This window comes from Condylura cristata, unplaced genomic scaffold (assembly GCF_000260355.1).
Source record: "Condylura cristata isolate star-nosed mole 26May11 unplaced genomic scaffold, ConCri1.0 scaffold00012, whole genome shotgun sequence".
Classification (NCBI taxonomy): domain Eukaryota; kingdom Metazoa; phylum Chordata; class Mammalia; order Eulipotyphla; family Talpidae; genus Condylura; species Condylura cristata.
Window position 1 is genome coordinate 9,702,604 of NW_004567113.1, and position 19,834 is coordinate 9,722,437.

The 19,834-nt window shown below is 36.9% G+C and overlaps 1 protein-coding gene across 1 annotated transcript in view; it reads left to right on the top strand.

Annotated features, from left to right (window-relative positions):
* Nucleotides 1-242: 242 nt before the first annotated feature.
* KLHL8 (kelch-like family member 8) overlaps nucleotides 243-19,834 on the top strand; it is a 28,507-nt gene continuing 8,915 nt past the window's right edge. Inside the window, exons 1-6 of the mRNA XM_004681140.2 lie at nucleotides 243-399; nucleotides 6,298-6,637; nucleotides 12,542-13,090; nucleotides 14,239-14,425; nucleotides 17,434-17,577; nucleotides 18,232-18,343. Coding sequence (XP_004681197.1) covers nucleotides 6,383-6,637; nucleotides 12,542-13,090; nucleotides 14,239-14,425; nucleotides 17,434-17,577; nucleotides 18,232-18,343 — 1,247 coding nt within the window. The 5' untranslated portion in view covers nucleotides 243-399; nucleotides 6,298-6,382. The remainder of the gene's footprint in view (nucleotides 400-6,297; nucleotides 6,638-12,541; nucleotides 13,091-14,238; nucleotides 14,426-17,433; nucleotides 17,578-18,231; nucleotides 18,344-19,834) is intronic.

The window sequence follows — 19,834 nt, forward strand, 5'->3', positions numbered from 1 at the left end:
TCCGCGGGCCCGGCCAGCCTTCACCAGGCAGGACAACAGGCCAATTCCTTGAGGATAAGGCGCCCACCACAGGCATAAGGGGCAGAAGGTGGGGACCCGCGCCCAGCAGGTAACGAGAAACCACATTTCCCAGAGTGCTGTGCGCCGGCCGGGCGCGCGCTCCTCGGCCCGCCCCGCGCGCGCTCCTCGGCCCGCCCCGGAGCCCTTGGCACAGAGAGGCGGAGGCTAGAGGACGCCGGCGCCGGCGGTGGTGCGGCGGGGTCTTGCAGCAGGCGCGCGTCGGTCCAGTGCTCGCGCGGGGCTTGTGCGGCGCAGTTCGCGGCGCGGACACTTCGCTGGCGCGCGGCAGCTTTGGCGAGGCCGCGAGGAGCAGAGCGCAGGGACGAGCCGAGAATCCAGGTAACCCGACGCCCGCGCCTCCTCTCCGCCTCTCTTTGTGTGGTGCGGTCCACCCGCGCCCAGCCTCCCTCACCCGGGCCCCCGTTCCTAATGCCTCAGTGCTCGAGCGCTGGCGCCGGGAAGAAAGTGCAGCCCTACGAGCAAGGACCAGAAACTACAGCGGAGAGGGTTTGGGGCCCAATCAACCGCTGCACTGTCTGTCGCCCCCGCAGGCAGGAGGGACGGGGACGCTTGTCCGAAGGGAACCCCCGCCTCGGACTCCTGCAGCCTCGCGGCTGCGCCTAGATTCTCTCTGTCGGTCTTTCGAAGAAGAAATGGACACGGGAGCTGCGCGGGCAGGGAGCTGGCCCGGGGGGCGCGCAGGAGGCGGTGCTGGAGCCGCTGGGTGCCTGGCGGGTTCTGGGGTGGGCGGCCGGTCGGGTCTAGCTCGCCTGGGGGCGGGGCGCTCCTTCTGTCTCAGGACTTGCGGGTCTTGGGGGTTCGCCGCCGGCACCCGGCTTTCTTCCGCGGTGGGGGAGACTGCACTTAATAGTCCCTCCTGGTGTGACACCGGAAACCGCAGCCTCCTGCAGACCTGCTGCTGCTTCTTAGAGTTGTGTTACCGCGGCGAGACAGACCTACACTGTCTCCACTGTTTTCGTTTTTTTTCTGGCTAATTTCTTCGGGGAGGTCAATTTGCCTGCGTCGCGAGGCTTTGCTAGCTCGAGGCACCGCCTTCCCCGCTTTTGTATGGTCTTACGTCTGGGCACCTGGGTTCGGAAAAGCTTTTACATATTTTTCCACTTGGCATTGTTTCATCCGATGATTTTTCGTCGAAAAAGGAACCTTGTTTCTTTTATTAATCTATTTTAATGTCATCACTCTTGTTGGCCTTTTGCCTTAGGCTGATATTGCCACTCTAGGAGGATTTCTTGGGAAACCGTCCTTGAGGGAACCTGGACTGACAGCTGTCTTGCCTCCTGGTGGCACTTTCTTTCTTTACATTCCCACCCTCCCCCCTTGTAAATAGAAAATTCTACTCTTCATACTATTCTCGTTCATTGAGGACATCCTCTTTATCGTTTTAGCGCGACCTGGGCCTCCCCACCCCCTCTCTTTTCATAGATACACTTGGATAAGTAGTCTGGACCTCCGCTGACCCGATAGCTTTTTTTTTTTTTTTTTCCTGGTTGCTGCTTTTTCTGCTCCTTCCTATGGCACCTCCCTTTAGTGTGTCAGCCCATGACCCTCTCTTTTTTTAGGATTTATTTATGCATACAGAACTGGGGTACAGGCCAGAGGTGCAGAAGTGGTGAGAGGATTCACCAGAGACAGAGTGGGAAGCAGAACAGGCGGATTGATGAAGTACACTGAGGGGAGCAGCGGGTGAGACTGGAGAGACCTGGTGTACCATGTGGGTCACCTTCCTGCCCAGAGATGGAATTCCTGCCCAAGCAGCTGCAGCTAGCTTCTTAACCCGGTGCCACCAGGGAGGGCTCCCATGATGCTCTTCATACTTCTAGTCACTGTATATATTACTTACAAAGTACGAAATGCTCTGAAGATAAAGTGAAATCTCAGGATACTGTACGCAATTATATTCACTTAGTTTCATCATAATTACAATATATAACTGCTAATTTTTGCTTTCAAATAAGATTACTATTATTATTTATACGATGGCATTATATTCTGTAATATTGCACGCTCTGTATCCTGGTAGGAAAATTAACACAATAAGGATACTTTTTTTTTTTTTTAAAGATTTATTTATTTGTGCATACAGAACTGGGGTACAGGCCAGAGGCTCAGGGGCGGTGAGAGGCTTCACCAGAGACAGAGTGGGAAGCTGAACAGGCAGATCGACGAAGTACACTGCTGAGGGGAGCAGCGGGCGAGTCAGGAGAGGTCTGCCACACCATGTGGTCTCCTCCGGGGCAGGCGGGAATCGAACTCATGCGGAAGCAGAAGCGGCTTTTTAGATTCTCAGTGCTGTGTTTTAACCCGTTGCGCCACCAGGGAGGGCCAAGGATACTTTTTTAAAAGCAGTATTTCTTCCTTAGGTAACAGACATTAAGGTATGTGCATTTTGATTTGTAGCCCCCTCTCCCCTTCAAAGTATTTTATTTTTAGAGCAGTTGTAGATTCACAGCAGAACTTACTGGAAGGCATAAAGATTTCCCACATATGCCTGTCTGTCCAACATATGCAAAGTATCCCCCACTATTAAACTTTTGTCAGTCTGTCTGTTCTGCTCCCCACTCTGTCTCTGGTGAATCCTCTCACCGCCTCTGCACTTCTGGCCTATACCCCAGTTCTGTGTGGCTAAATAAATAAATCTTTTTTTTTAATTTCTCTTAATGTAAATCATAAATCATATAAAATTTTATTTCTTTGCAGGGAAAAATGTTGATTGTAGAATTGTGTTACTGACCAACGACTCAGGGTCACATGATTTATAGAAGTAAAAAGTGCACTTACTGAATGGTTGCTATGTTAGGGCTATCTAAGTACTCTAGATAGATTATACTAATTCATGTAACCTTCACAACAACTGCAATAGATAACTGAGGTATGGGAAAAAATTACTGATGTATCACCTAGACCAAATCTGTTCCTTTACAAATGAAGAAACTGAGATTTCTAGAGATAGATAAATTCCCAGTGACATAGCTTGTTAACTGTTCTACTGTACTATGTTACTTCTATTTAAGTCAACAGGTGTGTACCTCCTGATAAGGAAATTTAAAGTCTTATTCATGATTATGATATATAAGAATATTTAACATAGTTAAAACAGACTGCTAGCAATAATAATGAACATTTGGTCCTTTAGAATTTAAACAACTTTGGGAATATACTTTGTATAGCATATGCCTTAGTATTCTGTGACCCACCTTAAAGTAATTTTTTTATTTTCCTTTTCACATTTCTCTCTAATGATTACCTAAACTTTGGAATCATTTCATTATTTTATTTCAAAACAGTAGTTGCAGGTGGAATCTAAGTTGAGTGGAAACCTATTTAATGTATTTACAAAATAGGAATCATAAAGTTTGTGTCCCATTTTTTCCTACTTACAATATTTATGGAAGTATTTAAACATTGAGGTAATGTAATCAGATTTGAATTTGAGAATGATAACTGGCAACAGTAAAAGAATGTGTTACTGAGAAATGAGGCTGTTAAGAGTCTCTCACAATATAGCTATGAGAGGATGGGGCTTATGACTAAGCAGTGTGATTAGAGAAGCAAGGCCAACAAAATGAGGAGAATTTAGGAAGTAGAATGTAGAATGTATGTATTTAGAAAGTGAAAGACTTGGTTAGAGTTGCATAGAGTAAAATGGAAACTCGGAGTACTGTGAATTAACACATTCAGTGGGGAAGCCTTGATCACTAGTGGAGGCTCACCCATTGTATTCGTATATCTCTATTGTTGCATTTACCTTACTATCATCTGTTTATGTGTCCATCTACCTTACCCTGTTCAAGCTCCTTAATGGTAAGAATTCTCTCATTCAACTTTTAGGGGTGGTGGTGGGGGATTATTTTATAAAACTTAAAAAAAAAATGTGCATCCCTTTTTTTTTTTTTAAGATTTATTTATTTATGCATACATGAATTGGGGTTTAGGCCAGAGGTTCAGTGGGTAAGAGAATTCATCAGAGACAGAGTGGAGAGCAAAGAGGCAGATCTACTGAAATAGACTGCTGAAGGGGACCAGTGGGTATGACAAGAGAGGTCTGCTGTACCATTTGGGTCTCCTCCCTGGCTGCCTGCAGATGGAAATGTGGCTGGCTATAGCTTGATAGGGCTGTCTTTTTTTTTTAGTTGTTCATTCTTCTTCTTTTTTTTTTTTTTTAATTGATTTCTGTCTTTTTAACCCCTGAGCAGGGGTTAGGTGCCTGCATCCATTTTTTTTAAAGATTTATTTATTTATGCATACTGAACTGGGATACGGGCCAGAGGTGAAGGGGCAGTGAGAAGATTCACCAGAGACAGAGTGGGGAACAGAAGAGGCTGACTGACAAAGTACACTGCTGAGGGGAGCAGTGGGCCTGTCAGGAGAGGTTGGCTGCGCAGTGTGGGTCACCTCTGGGGCGAGGATCGAACTCATGCTGAAGTAGCTTTAGCTTCTTAGTGCTGTGCTTTAACCCACTGAGCCACCAGGGAGGGCCTCCTGCATCCATTTTTATTTATTTTTTTTAAAGATTTATTTATTTGTGCATAGAGAACTGGGGTATAGGCCAGAGACTCAGGGGCGGCGAAAGACTTCACCAGAGACAGAGTGGAGAGCAGAACAGGCAGATCAACGAAGCACACTGCTCAGGGGAGCAGCGGGCGGGTCAGGAGAGGTCTGCCACGCCATGTGGTCACCTCTGGGGCAGACGGGGATCGAACTCATGCGGAAGTGGTTTCAGCTTCTTAGTGCAGTATTTTAAACCGCTGCACCACCAGGGAGGGCCCTGCATCCATTTTTTAAAGGAGAATTACAAAGACTAATTAGTTAAGATATTCGTAAGTATTTCACAGTTAGAGTCTGACTATTGTGAAGCAACTTTGTCTCATAATCATGTTTTTCCATATGGTATGCGCTAGTAGCTCACCTAGCAGACTGATGATGCATCCTTCATTAAGTATGCTCTATCACTTTCTGAGGGATTTCTTTTAAGTGGCCAGCAGTATTCTTCAAAGTTTGATGCAAGTGTGTTTACTCATTAGGTGTGTTATACACATCCCTTTTGCTTATTTCTGAATAATAAAACATAATACAGCCTTATCAATTATGGATATCTGCCTCTTGAATACTATAAAACACTATAACGTAGTGCTCAAACTCTGGCAGAACAGTGTATGAAACGGTATTTGTTTATAAAAGGCAATAAATGAATTATTATAAAAGTGAAATAAAAGACATACAAAAAATGCAAACCTCAGTTTTTTAATTAGATTCATTGGACATAAAATTACAACTTTGCTTTGTCAAATACAACTTTGCTGTAAAAGTTTCTAAACAGCCTATTTTTGTACTTTTTATTTCGGACCTGTAAAAAGTTTGTGAACCAGACTCATTTTACTGAATAGTAATGATATAAAACACTTGGCTGGTACTTTTAATGTTCACCTTTGAATTTCCAGAATCTGCAGTGTTTGTGGTGACCAGTTAAGACAAGCAGCTATTTCTCTTTACTACTGATAATATTTCTATATTTTTATTTCAATTTCTTGAAATTTGGTTATAAAACCATATGATCGATAGATATTCTTACCACATATGTATGTGTATGTTGGTTTATGTGTGAAAATGAAAGGAAGTTCCCAAACAGAGTCTTTGACTGTTTACTTAACATGGTAATACTCACTGGAACTAATTTTAAACCTGCTTACTCAGTTCTTTAGAATTAGTTTTAGTCAGCGTAATCAATCAATAACAGCTTGATTTGGGGCGCAGAATTTTGCAAGTCAGCCAGTCAATGGTAGTCCTTCTAGTAGTTATTCTTCTAGGTCTCTGAAAGTCTACCAAGCTCTGAACTCCATCTTTCCTCCCGAACTTGCTATGAGATTAAATGTTCTTCTATTGAGAGACAATATGCCTAATCCAACTTGATGGGTCGCATGGGCCAGGAAGCTGCTACTGAACTGATCATAATTTACCTTGGGGAAATAGATTGCTGGTATGTCTTGCATCACCATCTTTTAAGAATTTTCAAATTAAATTTTAAACGAATTCCTTCACTGATAAAAATAATTAATTGAAGTAAACTTTATATAATACTTAGCAGAATTTAGTTATCTCTTTAATGATAATTTGTGTGGTTATTTGATACATAGGTAATTGGCACACTACAATTACTAATGATAGTTTTTCTTTTGGTTTGTTTTTATGTGTGATTCGTGGTGAATTTTCCAATCTTAGCAAACTGGACAATGGCACTTACATGTGTTTGTAAAAGTGAAGTTTAGTGATTGCATCTACATTCTGCCTGCTTCATACCCTTGGGATGTTTGAGAAGAGAGTCACACTAAAAGAAGACTGTTTGCAAATGGCTTCAGAACCTATGAATGCAAAACAAGTTAGAAATCACTTCACAAAAGGGAAGAGGCAACAGCACCAGCAGATAAAAAACAGATCTTCAGTTAGTGATGGTGATGGAGAAGACTCCTTTATCTTTGAAGCAAATGAAGCTTGGAAAGATTTTCATGGATCTCTTCTTCGGTTTTATGAAAATGGAGAACTCTGTGACGTCACGCTAAAGGTAATTTAGCTTTCTCAGTCTCTTCAGTGATTTTTGAAAAATGAAGGCTTGTAAACCACACAAGGCAGATTTTTACTGCTGTACTTATTTGTTACAGTCAGAATTTTTGTAGTCTTTTTTATTGAGAGAAAGAGATGTAAGGAAGAGGTAGATAAGACAAAATGATTGTATGAATTAAATGGTATTCCTAATGTCTAACTTCTGCAAGTTCAGGAACTGAAAATTAAAATAAGATCAAATGAGTAATTATCAGTAGTAAAATTAATAAATCACTGTTGACAAGAGAAGCTTATAACTTGTGAATTTAAAAATCTTCAAGTACTGATTTATTCCTAATATTGATTAGAAGTAACCTGCACTCATGCTTTACTGTATTTTTCTATTCTGGAAATTTATTCTGTGTTTGCTTCAATACCCTCTTGTTTATTGTTTACCTGTACCTGATAGTACAGTCAATTTAGATTAAAGGTCTTTAGTAAATTTTTTAACTCTGTAGTCTATGCCTCACAAGACCGTTTTAATACAATTGGAAAAGTGATAAAACAGTGTACAAGTGTCTGTGTTCTGATTGTTTCTTATTACTCATTTAAAGTACTTTCTTACTAATCTTAATCTCCAGTGTAATGTTTTATTTTTTTTGATGATTCATATGCATCCATGAAACATTTTCCATATGAGATTTGCTACATTGGGATATCTTAGATTTTGCTTTCTACTCCTGATCAGACAGTTTCTTAAAGTTGAAAGTCTTGGAAATTGAGGGCATATTTGTAGAATCAAATAAGGGGAAAAGTCAGTAAAAGTCCTAAAACTGAAAGAATAAGCTGTGAGTTTTAAGCCAGGTTATCTACTTGTACAGTGTTATATTGTGAGTAAATGACCTATATTCTCTTTCTTTAAACTCCTAGTACCTTACATATTTCTAGTTCCTAAGATATTTAGAGAACCAGAAACATGGGCGAAGATGACCAGTTTCAGGGCAGTCTCGATTATGTTTAAAAATACATAGGAAAAAGTTAGAAGGAAATTTATCAATAGGATGATTTTGTTACAGGGCAATAAAAGGGGTACTCCTAGACCCCCAAACCTGTCTGTTCTAAATCAGTTCTGCCATCAGCTGCACTGAGATAAAAGACCTATAATGGAAAGGAGCTTTAATATAATTAATGAGCAATACAGAAAAGAGAAAGAATATAGTTTCTAAATCATACACCCAAAGTTACCCATCCCATCGTGGGCAAAAGTCTACCCAAAAGGGATTGGCCCAAAGCAAGACCTGAAAACTTGCCACAAGTCTAAAGCACCTTCTGGTGCAGATCCATAGAAAAGGGTCAGAAGTTAACCAGACAAGTCTGGGAGGAAAAGAGCAGAATCAAAACCAAGATAAATGCTGCCATAGCCAACCTCTCACCCTCATCTCTTTCAACCAGTTCAGGGCCAAGAAACAAGAGCTGCTTCTTCCTTGTCTCTGGCTCATCATCCTGCTTCCTTCCTCTTCAGTCTCCTCTCCAGATTCTTCTCCCGCCTCAGCTCCACCCTTCTTTTGGGTGAGGCAGAAAATCTGGAATCTTCCCTTTTCCGTGGGACCACCCTGTTGTAATATTACTTGTTGAGTTATGAGTAACCTTTATATTTTCCTGTGCCTTTATATTTTGCACATTGAATACGTATTTTAGTCAGAAGGAAAAAAGAAAAGTTGTGAAGTGTATGATCTTTATTATATGATAATAGATTGGGTTCATTTTGTTAATGAGAACTGATTGTTAATGTAATATTTTTTTTCCTGTTGGGAAAACAATTTTAGAGTGTTTTTAATTATTTTTTTATTAATTAAATTTTTTCTTACATCACTGTAGTCCCCATAGTTCACCTACCACCTTATCAACTGTGAACCATCACCATTTCCTTTGTGTTCATCCCTCCTGTCTTTTGCTTCCTCTTAATGAAATTCTTACTGGTTTTGTTTATCTGGTATTTGTGCCGTTTTACCTTATAATTTAGCAGGAAACCATCTTATTATTTTCAGAGTTCTACCTATTTGGCTGATTGCTTTGGTTATACCTATTTGCCTGATTGTTTTGGATTCGATTGTTTTTGTTTTTTGATAGAACCTAAGTACTAAATCAACAATGAAGGTGCTTCTCTTCCAGCTGTGACCATGTCCCTCCCTCCTCACCCCACCTCCTTGTGGAAGTAGAGTCTTTCCAATGTAAAAGCTTTTGTTTCATTGTATTGTGAATACCAAATCTATGGACAATTTCTCATGGCTTTGATTAGTGATTTAGTTGGTTTTGTTTTGTTTTTGTTTTTAGTAAAAGCTCTTTTTACTGTTGGCATGTATATTGTATATTTCTCAACTTCAGTTTCAGTTTGACATGACTTTTTTCCTGAGCATCTGAATTAATTGCAAATTAGAAAATCCACTATATCAAGGACACTGTATAATTTTAAAATTGTAATATCTGATATTTTTGTAGTTTGCATTTTTTTCACTCAGTGATAAGCACCTAATCTTTAAACTTTGATTTCAATTTTTGATGAAGTATCTTTGGTGACTGATAATTATTTTTATGTGCCAGAGAAAAAAAATGTAGAAATAGATTTTCAAGAATAAAATGAAACTACATAGTGTCAAGGGAAAATTAATGTGTAAGGAAAAAAAAGTTTGATCTTCCTATTTCACACATAAGGCTCAAAGACCCTGTGTGTGTCTGTGTGTGTGTGTACAAGATCTAGGGTATAGGTCACAGGTGCGAGGGGTAAGAGGATTCACCAGAGACAAAATAGGGAGCAGAACGTTAGATTTACTGAAATATACTGCTAAGGGTAGTAGCAGATGAGACAGAAGAGGTCTGCTGTGCCATATGTGGGTTAGCGCCCTGGCAGGGGATCTAACTCAGGCCACACTGATAGAACTGAGTGCTGATAGCACTGAGACTTAACCCCTAAGCCACCAGGGAGGTCCTCAAAGATATTTCTGGAGTATGATTATGTGTGTGTGTTTCTGTGTGCATTTGAACATCTATGTTTACTTGAATCCAGAAAATAGACTTACAGATGGACAGAACCTTATTACAAACAACATGAAAATTATATGGGTCATTGATTTTTACAACTTGCATCAGAATGCCATGTTAAAATAATGTTTATATAGAAACACTGTAATACTATTATGGGGTTTTGGCAAGTTGTTTAATTGAGCACATATTTTTAAATGTTCAATATCAGATTTCAGATCCCATTTTAGATGTAATGTGAAAATATGTTCAGGTTTCCTCTGTAGTCTAGGTAACAATTTGAGTCTGCATAGACTCAAAATTCTGATTTTTCAATTCTTATAAAAACATAAGAAAACAAATTATCTTGTACTTGTTAAAATAAATTACGTTAGTAATTTATTAGTGGGGGGAAAGTTGGGAGAAGATTTAACATGCAAAATTATTTATGCATTGTAACAATCTTCAAATTATTTTCTTTGGAAATACTTTAAAATTTGTTCCCAAACAAGGAGAGAAAACTATAAATGTATAATCAGAACCTTATGTGAAAACAAGAAAATTTCTTTTTTTTTTTTTAAATTTAAAAATATTTTTACATAATTCTTCATTTTGTGCATTTTTCCATCCCAGGTGTATTACCCATGGGCTTCCTAAGACCAATTCACTTGTGTGCCATCAACACAGTCCAGTGCACTCTTCCCACCCCAGCTCTAATCCTGTTCCCCCTCCCAACCCCATAAAGTGTCTTTGGTTTATAGTTGTTCATTGCTTTCATTTTTACTCTGCTACCTTTGTTTGTCTCTCCCCGCCCCTCCATCCCTCACGCTCCTGCTATGAGTGAAACCATCTGGTATTTCACTTTTTCTTTCTGACTTATTTTACTAAGCATGATCCCTTCCAGCTCCATGCATGTTGCTGCAAAAGGCATGAGTTTATCTTTTTGATTGCGGAGTAATATTCCATTATATATATATGTATGTATATGTATATGTACCACATCTTTTTTTATCCAGTCTTCCATTTTTTGGCATTTGGGTTGATTCCACATCTTCCCTATTGCAAATAGAGCATCAGTAAAAAGGTGTCCTTTTGAATCAATGTAAAACAATAAAATTTAGAAAACACTGCTATTCTTTTACTTATACTCATTGTTTATTTAATATAACATGCTGAAAGAACTGGTTAACTATGGTATTGAAAAGATATCTCCACTCACTACCCAAAATATCTAGATGAAAATATAAAACCACAACTGTACTAGAAAAAATACCTGAAGTAAATATTTGTGGAATATTACAGTGATTCCTATCTAGTATCTAAGGCAAAAATTAATTAAAGAAAATGATTGATTTGAGTACATGCAAGTCTATAGAGGTCACATAAGGTTGAAAGGCACACTTTAAAAAGAGAAATTTAAAAAGTAAATGACAAAGGCCTATAAAATGTTTGTATTCTTACAAATAAGTAAGAAAAAAGGTCACAGTTCATAGGCAATATACAGTAGCCCTGGATTTATAAGTGATTCAGTCATATTAAAAAAGAAAGAGAAAGGCCCTCCCTGGTGGCGCAGCGGGTTAAAGCACAGCACTGAGCATCTAAGGCCACTTCCGCATGAGTTCGATTCCCACCTGCCCGGAGGTGATCACATGGCGTGGCAGACCTCTCCTGACCCGCCTGCTGCTCCCCTCAGCAGTGTACTTCGTCGATAAGCCTGGTCTGTTCCCCACTCTGTCTCTGGCCTGTACCCCAGTTCTGTATGCACAAATAAATAAATCTTTAAAAAAAAAAAAAAGAAGAAAAACAAGAAGATAGTATTTTCATTCTACATAGTGGTATTATTTCTGAAGTTAACACCCTATAGGGCACAGATGTTGTTAAGGAAGCCAGAAATGGACTATTTGGCACTATGTATTGAATGTACCTATACTTTGAAGTTGCATTTCTGTTGTCAGGAATTTAACTGTAGTAAACAATGGATACATGAACAAAGATTCAGTTAAAATAAAGTTCACTACTATGTTCTTTGTAGTGACAAACTATTGGAAGCAATCTAATTTTTCAGCAGTCAAGGTGGTTAAGTTTCAGTGTTTTTAGTTATGTTCATGTAAATGTATCATTTCAAAATAAATAGGAAATGAAAAAAATAGGCTCATAAGTAAAACTGAAATAATGATTTATCTTTTCAGTGCTATTTTCTCACTAATGAGTAATGGGTAACAGAAGTGCCTATTTAGGGATTTTGGGGTATTTGAATTGACATGAAACAACTTAGAATAGTGTCTGACCTGATGAGTGTGTTTAGCAGTATTTTACTGTATATTTGAAAGATGCTAAGAAATTAGATCTTAAAAGTTCTCATCATAAGGAAAGAAAAAAACTTGTAATTGTGAATGTTGATATTTACTGACCTAATTATTGTGGTAAACATGTTATAATATATACAATATATAAATCAAAATGTTTATCTTAATGTTACACAATGTCATGTCAATTTTATCAGTAAAACTAGTAATTTTTTTTAAAAAGAAGGGATTCATAAACCAAATAAAGAGTAGTGCCTAACACATAGTTAAGTTCTAGATGATGTTTGCTATTATTTTCATTAATTTACATACTCCTCCTGAAATATATGACAACATAAAAATCATAGTTTACCATATACCAAACATGCACATGTACATGTTAGATACATTTGTAAAAGATAAGTGCCTAAATTGGGAAAAGACAATTGCTTGACTTCAAGGAACTGGCCTACTTGAAAGTAAGTGTCTAAGGAGGAATACATTGGTAAAAAGAAATACACAAAATTTGTCTGGGGTTTTTGTCCCTGCAAAAGTATATGTTCCATGATGACATGAAACTACTGTTGTTATTAACCTGGGTTTCCTTCTTTTGTTTTCAACAGGTTGGCTCAAAGCTCATCTCTTGTCACAAACTAGTATTAGCATGTGTTATTCCCTACTTCAAAGCCATGTTTCTCTCTGAAATGGCTGAAGCCAAGCAAACGCTGATTGAGATCAGGGACTTTGATGGTGATGCAATAGAAGATTTGGTCAAGTTTGTTTATTCTTCACGGCTCACTTTGACTGTTGACAACGTCCAGCCTCTCTTATATGCAGCCTGTATTTTGCAGGTTGAACTGGTGGCTAGAGCTTGTTGTGAATACATGAAGTTACATTTTCATCCCTCCAACTGCCTGGCAGTAAGAGCTTTTGCAGAAAGTCACAATCGAATAGACTTAATGGACATGGCAGATCAGTATGCCTGTGAGCATTTTACTGAAGTAGTGGAATGCGAAGACTTTGTAAGTGTGTCCCCCCAGCATCTACACAAGCTTTTATCCTCCAGTGATCTAAATATTGAGAATGAAAAGCAGGTGTATAGCGCAGCTATCAAGTGGCTTCTTGCCAATCCTCAGCATCATTCCAAGTGGTTGGATGAAACACTTGCCCAGGTAGGGGCTGAAATAAGGTTGCACATAGAAATGAAATATGTATATAAATTCATCATGTATCATAAGATGTGTAGATTAACCAAAAAATGTAAAAATGTTCATATAATACAATGTGAACTTTGACTCTTACTCTCCTCTTTACTTACTGTACTATTTAACAACAAATTTGAATTTGTTCCATTTAAATTAGAAATATTCTGTGCTTTATAACCTGATTATTAAAAATATTCCTTTTTAGATTGCAATAATGATTATTTATGCTAGTACAAAATGGTTCTGATGTAAAAACTCAATTGTAGCTTGTTTTTAAATGAAGTTTCTAAGATTTGCTGAAAATACTTTGTAATGAAAGTACATTTATTTCCAATGCATATGGATTTATTTTGGAAAGAACTATAAGGAATGACTTTCCATTTTCTTCCCTTACTATAATTTTACTTCTGTAATATCAGAAAGTATCTTTTTAAAAATTTATTTACATTTACTGTTAACAGAGTTGCTTGGATAGGGAGACAATAGACATTAGAATTACTTTGAAAATAAATTTATCAACAAAACCAAAAAAATTTATAATCTCTTAGGTATCTTGTGTATATGTGTGCTTATAAATTGCAGTTGTGTTATCTGTTTGATCACCCCCCATTAATCCACTAGGAAATCAATGCACCAATAGAGTTGTGAGTGCCTCAACTGAAGAAGAATATCTCTGAGTTAGTATAACCTTCTAAGATAACTGATTCAAAGAAAAGGATACTCACTGGTTTGAGATATGAACGTTTGTGTGTTTAAGAAACAAATCACATTTCCATACGTTCAGCCTTATGCTTTAAAAGGCAAAAGAACAAAGAATGATGTTTTTGTTGTATCTTTCCTGTGGCAGCAAGGATTCTGTGATTATGATGGCAGTTGGATTGTTTTATAGCCTACTTTAATCTGTATTTAATCTATATTTAACATATAATCTGATTTTATTAGTGTAGACAAATACTAGAAATTGTTTTAAAACTTAGCACATTGAATTTCATTTACATGCTACAAAGATTTTATGAAGAAAATTACTTTAAAAAAGAACATTCTGCAGAGAAAGTAGAGACTGAGCTATGGAATTACAACTAAAATTTTATATCCACAACTATTCACGATCTTAGGTTCGTTTGCCGCTGTTGCCAGTTGATTTTCTTATGGGTGTTGTGGCAAAAGAACAGATTGTCAAGCAAAATCTAAAATGTAGAGATTTATTGGATGAAGCAAGAAATTACCACCTTCATTTGAGTAGCAGAGCAGTACCTGACTTTGAATACTCCATTCGAACTACCCCAAGGAAACATACTGCTGGTAATTACACTACTCATTTTATCAACTCTACTGGAAAGATTTTTGTTGTATTTGAGGGTTGGTCACATGTGTTAAACTTAATTATATTTGATTGTCTTAAAGTGATCATTGTAAATAATGTGATACACATATATGCATATTATATGTATATTTATAATTCTGTACATGATTCAGATTTTTAGTAAGTGAGGGTTTAAAACCACCATAGCAAGTTAATACACTTATGAAGAGGCTGGTGAAATGTCTTCTTTTGAGGACTTCCTGATTCTTCTAAGTAGATTTAGTTCCTGTTATTTGTGTTCTCGGGGGATACTTTGCATTTGTTTTATTTTACTGTTTTGTATTGAAGTCTAATTTAGTTGATCTGTCTTGAGTTCTTCAAACACAGGTAAGTATATTAGTTAGGTTTGTATCCTTAGTGCCAAAAATGTTGCTTAATATATATTACATATAAAGAAAAGACTATACTTGATTAAGAATAGTGGGGTTTTATCTTATTAATACAAGAAAGTTTGAATGTCATAGATCTTTCTTTCAAGAAATTGTTCTCTAAATAGGTAGTTTAATGTGAATAGGACTGCTTATGTGTCTTGGCTCTATTTTATAGGTTGATATAAAAATTTTAAATTTTTTGAAGTGTACAAAGCTTTTGTAAGTTTTTAATCTTGTTTGAGGAAGCCAAGGTAATTATTCTGAAAATGTATTCAGTGTAGCAGGCTGTTTTAACAAATGTAAATGATAAGTAGAAAATGTTTATTAAATGTCTTGTGATTGTGGTAAATGTTGCCTTAGTATGTTCATTAAATAGTTAACAAATACATCCTGAAAATGTATTCAACATAACCAACTCTTTTAACAAATGTAGAGAAGATATATAGGAAGTCAAGCTATTTAATGAAGTTCAAGTTCAGATTGGAATTCATTGCCTTGGCAGACTACTTGTAGTCCTGTGTGCCATATATAAACCCTCAGATTCATGATATCTTCCATGATGGCAAGAAATTTATGAAGATTTTAGATTTTAGTGAAGGGCTCACTCCTTACTTTGAAATAGGCAATACTCCATTTTATGGATGAAGAGACTAAAAATGAGAGAAAGTAAATTTCTGCCCCAGGTCACACAGAAGAGCAAAGGACTTGCATCCTAATCTTTGTCTATCAATTTGTAATTCCATACCATGTTCCTCTATAACCTATATTGCTGAAATATTAGTGTGCACTTAAAGAAAATCCAATTGGTGATTGGGGTTACATTCTGGAATTATAATTCCAGCTGTGACATTAACCACAGGTGGTTAATTTGGGGTGGATTTCTTAATCTTGAAAGACCTCAGTTGTTCATAAACAATTTTGATGGCATAATCTTGAAAGTCTCTCCCAACTTTAAATTATTCTGACTTAAAATAATGAATTATTGTTGGAAAAGATTGTACAAATAATTCTGGTCACTCATTTATGTGATCATTAAGTGCCTATCAAATTCCAGGTCTGGGTTAGGTATTGGAAATGCAAGCACAGATAGAATACAGCCAGCCCTATTTTTGGAAAACTTGTGGTAAGATCTAGGGAAATAGATGTGTGAATAAATATGCAATAAAGTATTACAGGTTTGTTGATATAATCACAGGGGGCAGTGGAAAGCAAAAAGAAAAGTACTTATTTTTATCTTGGAAGGGTCAGAAAAAGTTTATAGAGGAATTATGCCTCTGTCATAGTTTTGAATAATAAGTAGATTTTTTTTTCTGGGTGTTCAAGTGAGTTGTATTAGTTTCATTTCATATTTATTGAATGTATAGTACATACCAGGCACTGTGCTGGTCCTTAAAGGTGAATAAATGCTTAACACACAGTCTTAACTTAGATTTTGTATTAATAGGTCATTTCTGTACTGTGTATTGCTACTGTTGGAACACAGAGGGATTACTATTAGAAGTGTGTTGCAGGAGCATGACATTTGAGAAAGAGAAGACCAGTTGGAGACACTGTAAAGTTCTTATGTTCTGCCAAAGTTTTATCTTGAAGGGCATTGGTTCTCAAAATGTGAAGAAAATGATGGCACCTGACAAATAGTATCAGCATTCACTTGAGAACTTTCTAGAAATTTTTTGTACCCAAACTTACTATATTAAAAATTCTGGGCCCATCAATAATGTGTTTTATGTCTTCCAGCTGATTCTGAACTACACTAAAATTTGAATTTTGAAAAATGTGAAGACATGTATATTACACAAAAAATTGGCCATTTTAACTTTTTAAATGTACAGTTCAGTGGTGTTCAGTTAAGTTTTTAAGAACTAACATAAGTTATGGAAAGCTGCTGAAAAGAGCCTTCAAATTAGATTGCTCTTGATAATCTGAAAGCAACAAGATGACTGAGAGAGGATAGGATTTTGTAATAGTTGTGTGTAAGCTGATGATGAACCGAACTAAGACAGTGGTAACCGAACTAGAGAGAGAATGGACATGTTAGGGAAGGGAGAAGTTGTATAGATACAAGAGCAGAGGAGATTCTTTTAAACTTGGTGGCTTTGGGACACCCAGTAGAAATGTGGCTTGGAATTGTAGATTGGAAGGCATTATGATTATAGATGGAATCTAAAATAAAGGAATAAATTTTTCCTATATGAGAAGTAGGGTAAGGTTGAAACATTGAAAACATAGAATTTCCCAGAAAACAGGACGATCAACATGTTTAATGTTGCATTTATGTTAGTAAAAAATTACCAAAATCCATTACCATGGATTTTGTTAAAACCATATACAGAATTGATAATAAACCATATTGTAGGATGTTAGCAAGCAGATTGGTGATGTATCTTATTTGAGAAATTCAAATGAGTGAAGAAAATGAAAAATAGATGTTTAGTAGACATACTGACATTGAATGATATTTAAACAGCTCACTTCTTTGCCATTAATTTTTTTATTTTCTAAATTCTTTTCCATATTAATTATAAAACACTTAGAGAACTAGGATTTTTATCTCTGTTTTGTGGCTTCATCTTCAGGTGTCCTGTTCTGCGTTGGTGGTCGAGGTGGATCTGGTGACCCCTTTCGCAGTATTGAATGCTATTCTGTCAACAAAAACAGTTGGTTCTTCGGACCAGAAATGAATAGTCGAAGGCGACACGTGGGTGTAATTTCTGTGGAAGGTGGGTACTATAGTCTCAAATTGCATCAGGTGGCTATTATGCTCTTTTTAAATATTTCAACCTTGAGAATTTCTATAAGAAAATTACTAAATTAAAATTTATTTTTCAATATACAAATAAAATATCGGGTAGTAGCTATTTACCTGCTTTGTGCCTGTGCATATTCAGTGCCCCTCAGATGCTTATATATAGGTGCTTAACAGAAGATGAATATCAGAGAAAAGGGAATTAAAATAAAGAAGTAAAGTAAACTATTTTCAGCCTTATTAAGAGAAGCAAACTAAAAAAAGTGATTATTGAACCCAAATAATAATTATGTATCCTTTTTTAATGCCTCTTATTAAATGAGATTTTTCTTTACTGGTTACTAAAATTGCAGGGCCATGGATAAATTGTTAGGGCATTTCTTTTTAATCTTTTTTTTTTTCTTCTTTCTAATCTAAAAATAAAAATTTGGATGGGAAGGATAAGCATTTAAATACCTTATATAAAATAGTAGGTTCCAGGAATAAGTGGAAGATGTATTTATTTTCAGTTGACTCTAAGAGTCATTGCTGATAATTAATTTATCATGCTATTTAATTACATATTGATTATATAAATATGTATATATAAACTATTTGCAATAAAATGAAACACCTCTCTATTTAACAGGTAAAGTGTATGCAGTGGGTGGACATGATGGAAATGAACATTTAGGTAGCATGGAGATGTTTGATCCTCTCACTAATAAATGGATGATGAAAGCATCAATGAACACAAAGAGGTAGATAAACATGGAGATTTCTTTTGATTTGATGCTAGAAATAAAGTTTCCTATTATTGAGACGGCTGATACTTTTTATGTTTTTAGAAACTAAGTACCTCCTTAAACACATTTTGTTAAAATATTGAGTGTGATGTTTTGTTACAACTTTTTATATTTTCTTAAGAATTAAAAAGATGGTTATATTTTTTAGTGTGATAATGATTCTCATAGTTTTGTTTACCCTAGAGCACAGATAATTTTCCTTCCTCTGTGGAATATTTGGCACTATCAGAAGATATTTTTGGTTGTCACAACTTGGGGGTGTGAAGTTCGGGGAAGTTGCTACTGGCACAGCATAGTTGGGAGAGTCCAAAGATGCTGTTAAAAATCCTGTAACACGCAGGAAACCACCCACAGCAAAGAATTTCCAGTTCCAGTTGTCAACAGCGCTTAGTACAGAAATCCTGTGCTGTGTTCTTCAGTCATCTCCCATTTTATACATCATAGTAGTACAGTTATTGAAACCAGGAAATCAGCACTTACACAGTGTTATCAATTAGTCTAGAGGCCTTACTGAACTTTGGCCAATTTTCCAGTGCATTCTTATTAGAGTAATTGGCATTTGTTATCTAATTGTATTGACCAACAGTTTAATAGATAGTATTAGCAGAGAGTGTTTACATGTCATTGTTGCCATAATTAAAGCATATGATTCCTCTTCAGGTATTGTTGCCATTATGTGCCCATAACCAACGAACCTTCAGTCCATCGCCATAGCCCATTGTGCTCCCTCCCCTTGTTCTGTTCTCAGCCTTTCTCCCCTCTTCTCCCTCTGGTTGCCCCATTGCACAGTTAGGCTTCAAGTTGGGGTAAAGAATAGAAGACATAGTTGAGAGGCAGGACAAAAGTGTACAAAGGAATTTATGCCAATTAAAGTGGCAGGTAGAGAGAAAAGCATGGCTGATGATCCTTCCATTTTTGATGGATATGGCTGGTGGTATGATTATCTGAATTAGGAGACAAGCTGTCTCAGAATAAATTTTTGTTTTGTGATAGATGAGGTGATTTCTACTATTTTATAACCAGTAATACAAACTTAGCAGCTTAAAACAACATCCGCTTATTTGTATATATTGTGAAATGATCACCACAGTAAGTTTAATGAACATTGATCACCATGTATAGTCATAGAATCTTTTTCTTACAGTGAGAACTTTTAAAATCTCCTCTCAGCAACTTTCAAATGTGTAATATAGTAGTATCAACTAGAGTCATCATGCTGTAAGTTATATCCTCATGATTTATTTATGGTAGAAGCCAGTAGGTTTGACTGGATTTTCCACTTAGTGTGTCATGAGACCAAAATCAAGTATTGGCTGGATTGGGCTCAAATCTGGAGGCTCTGAGGAAGAAACTTTCCAGCATCATTGAGGTTATTGGTATTATTTAGTGATTATAAAACTGAGTTTCTCATTTCTTACTATTAGCCAGATGTCACTCTTGGGAAGC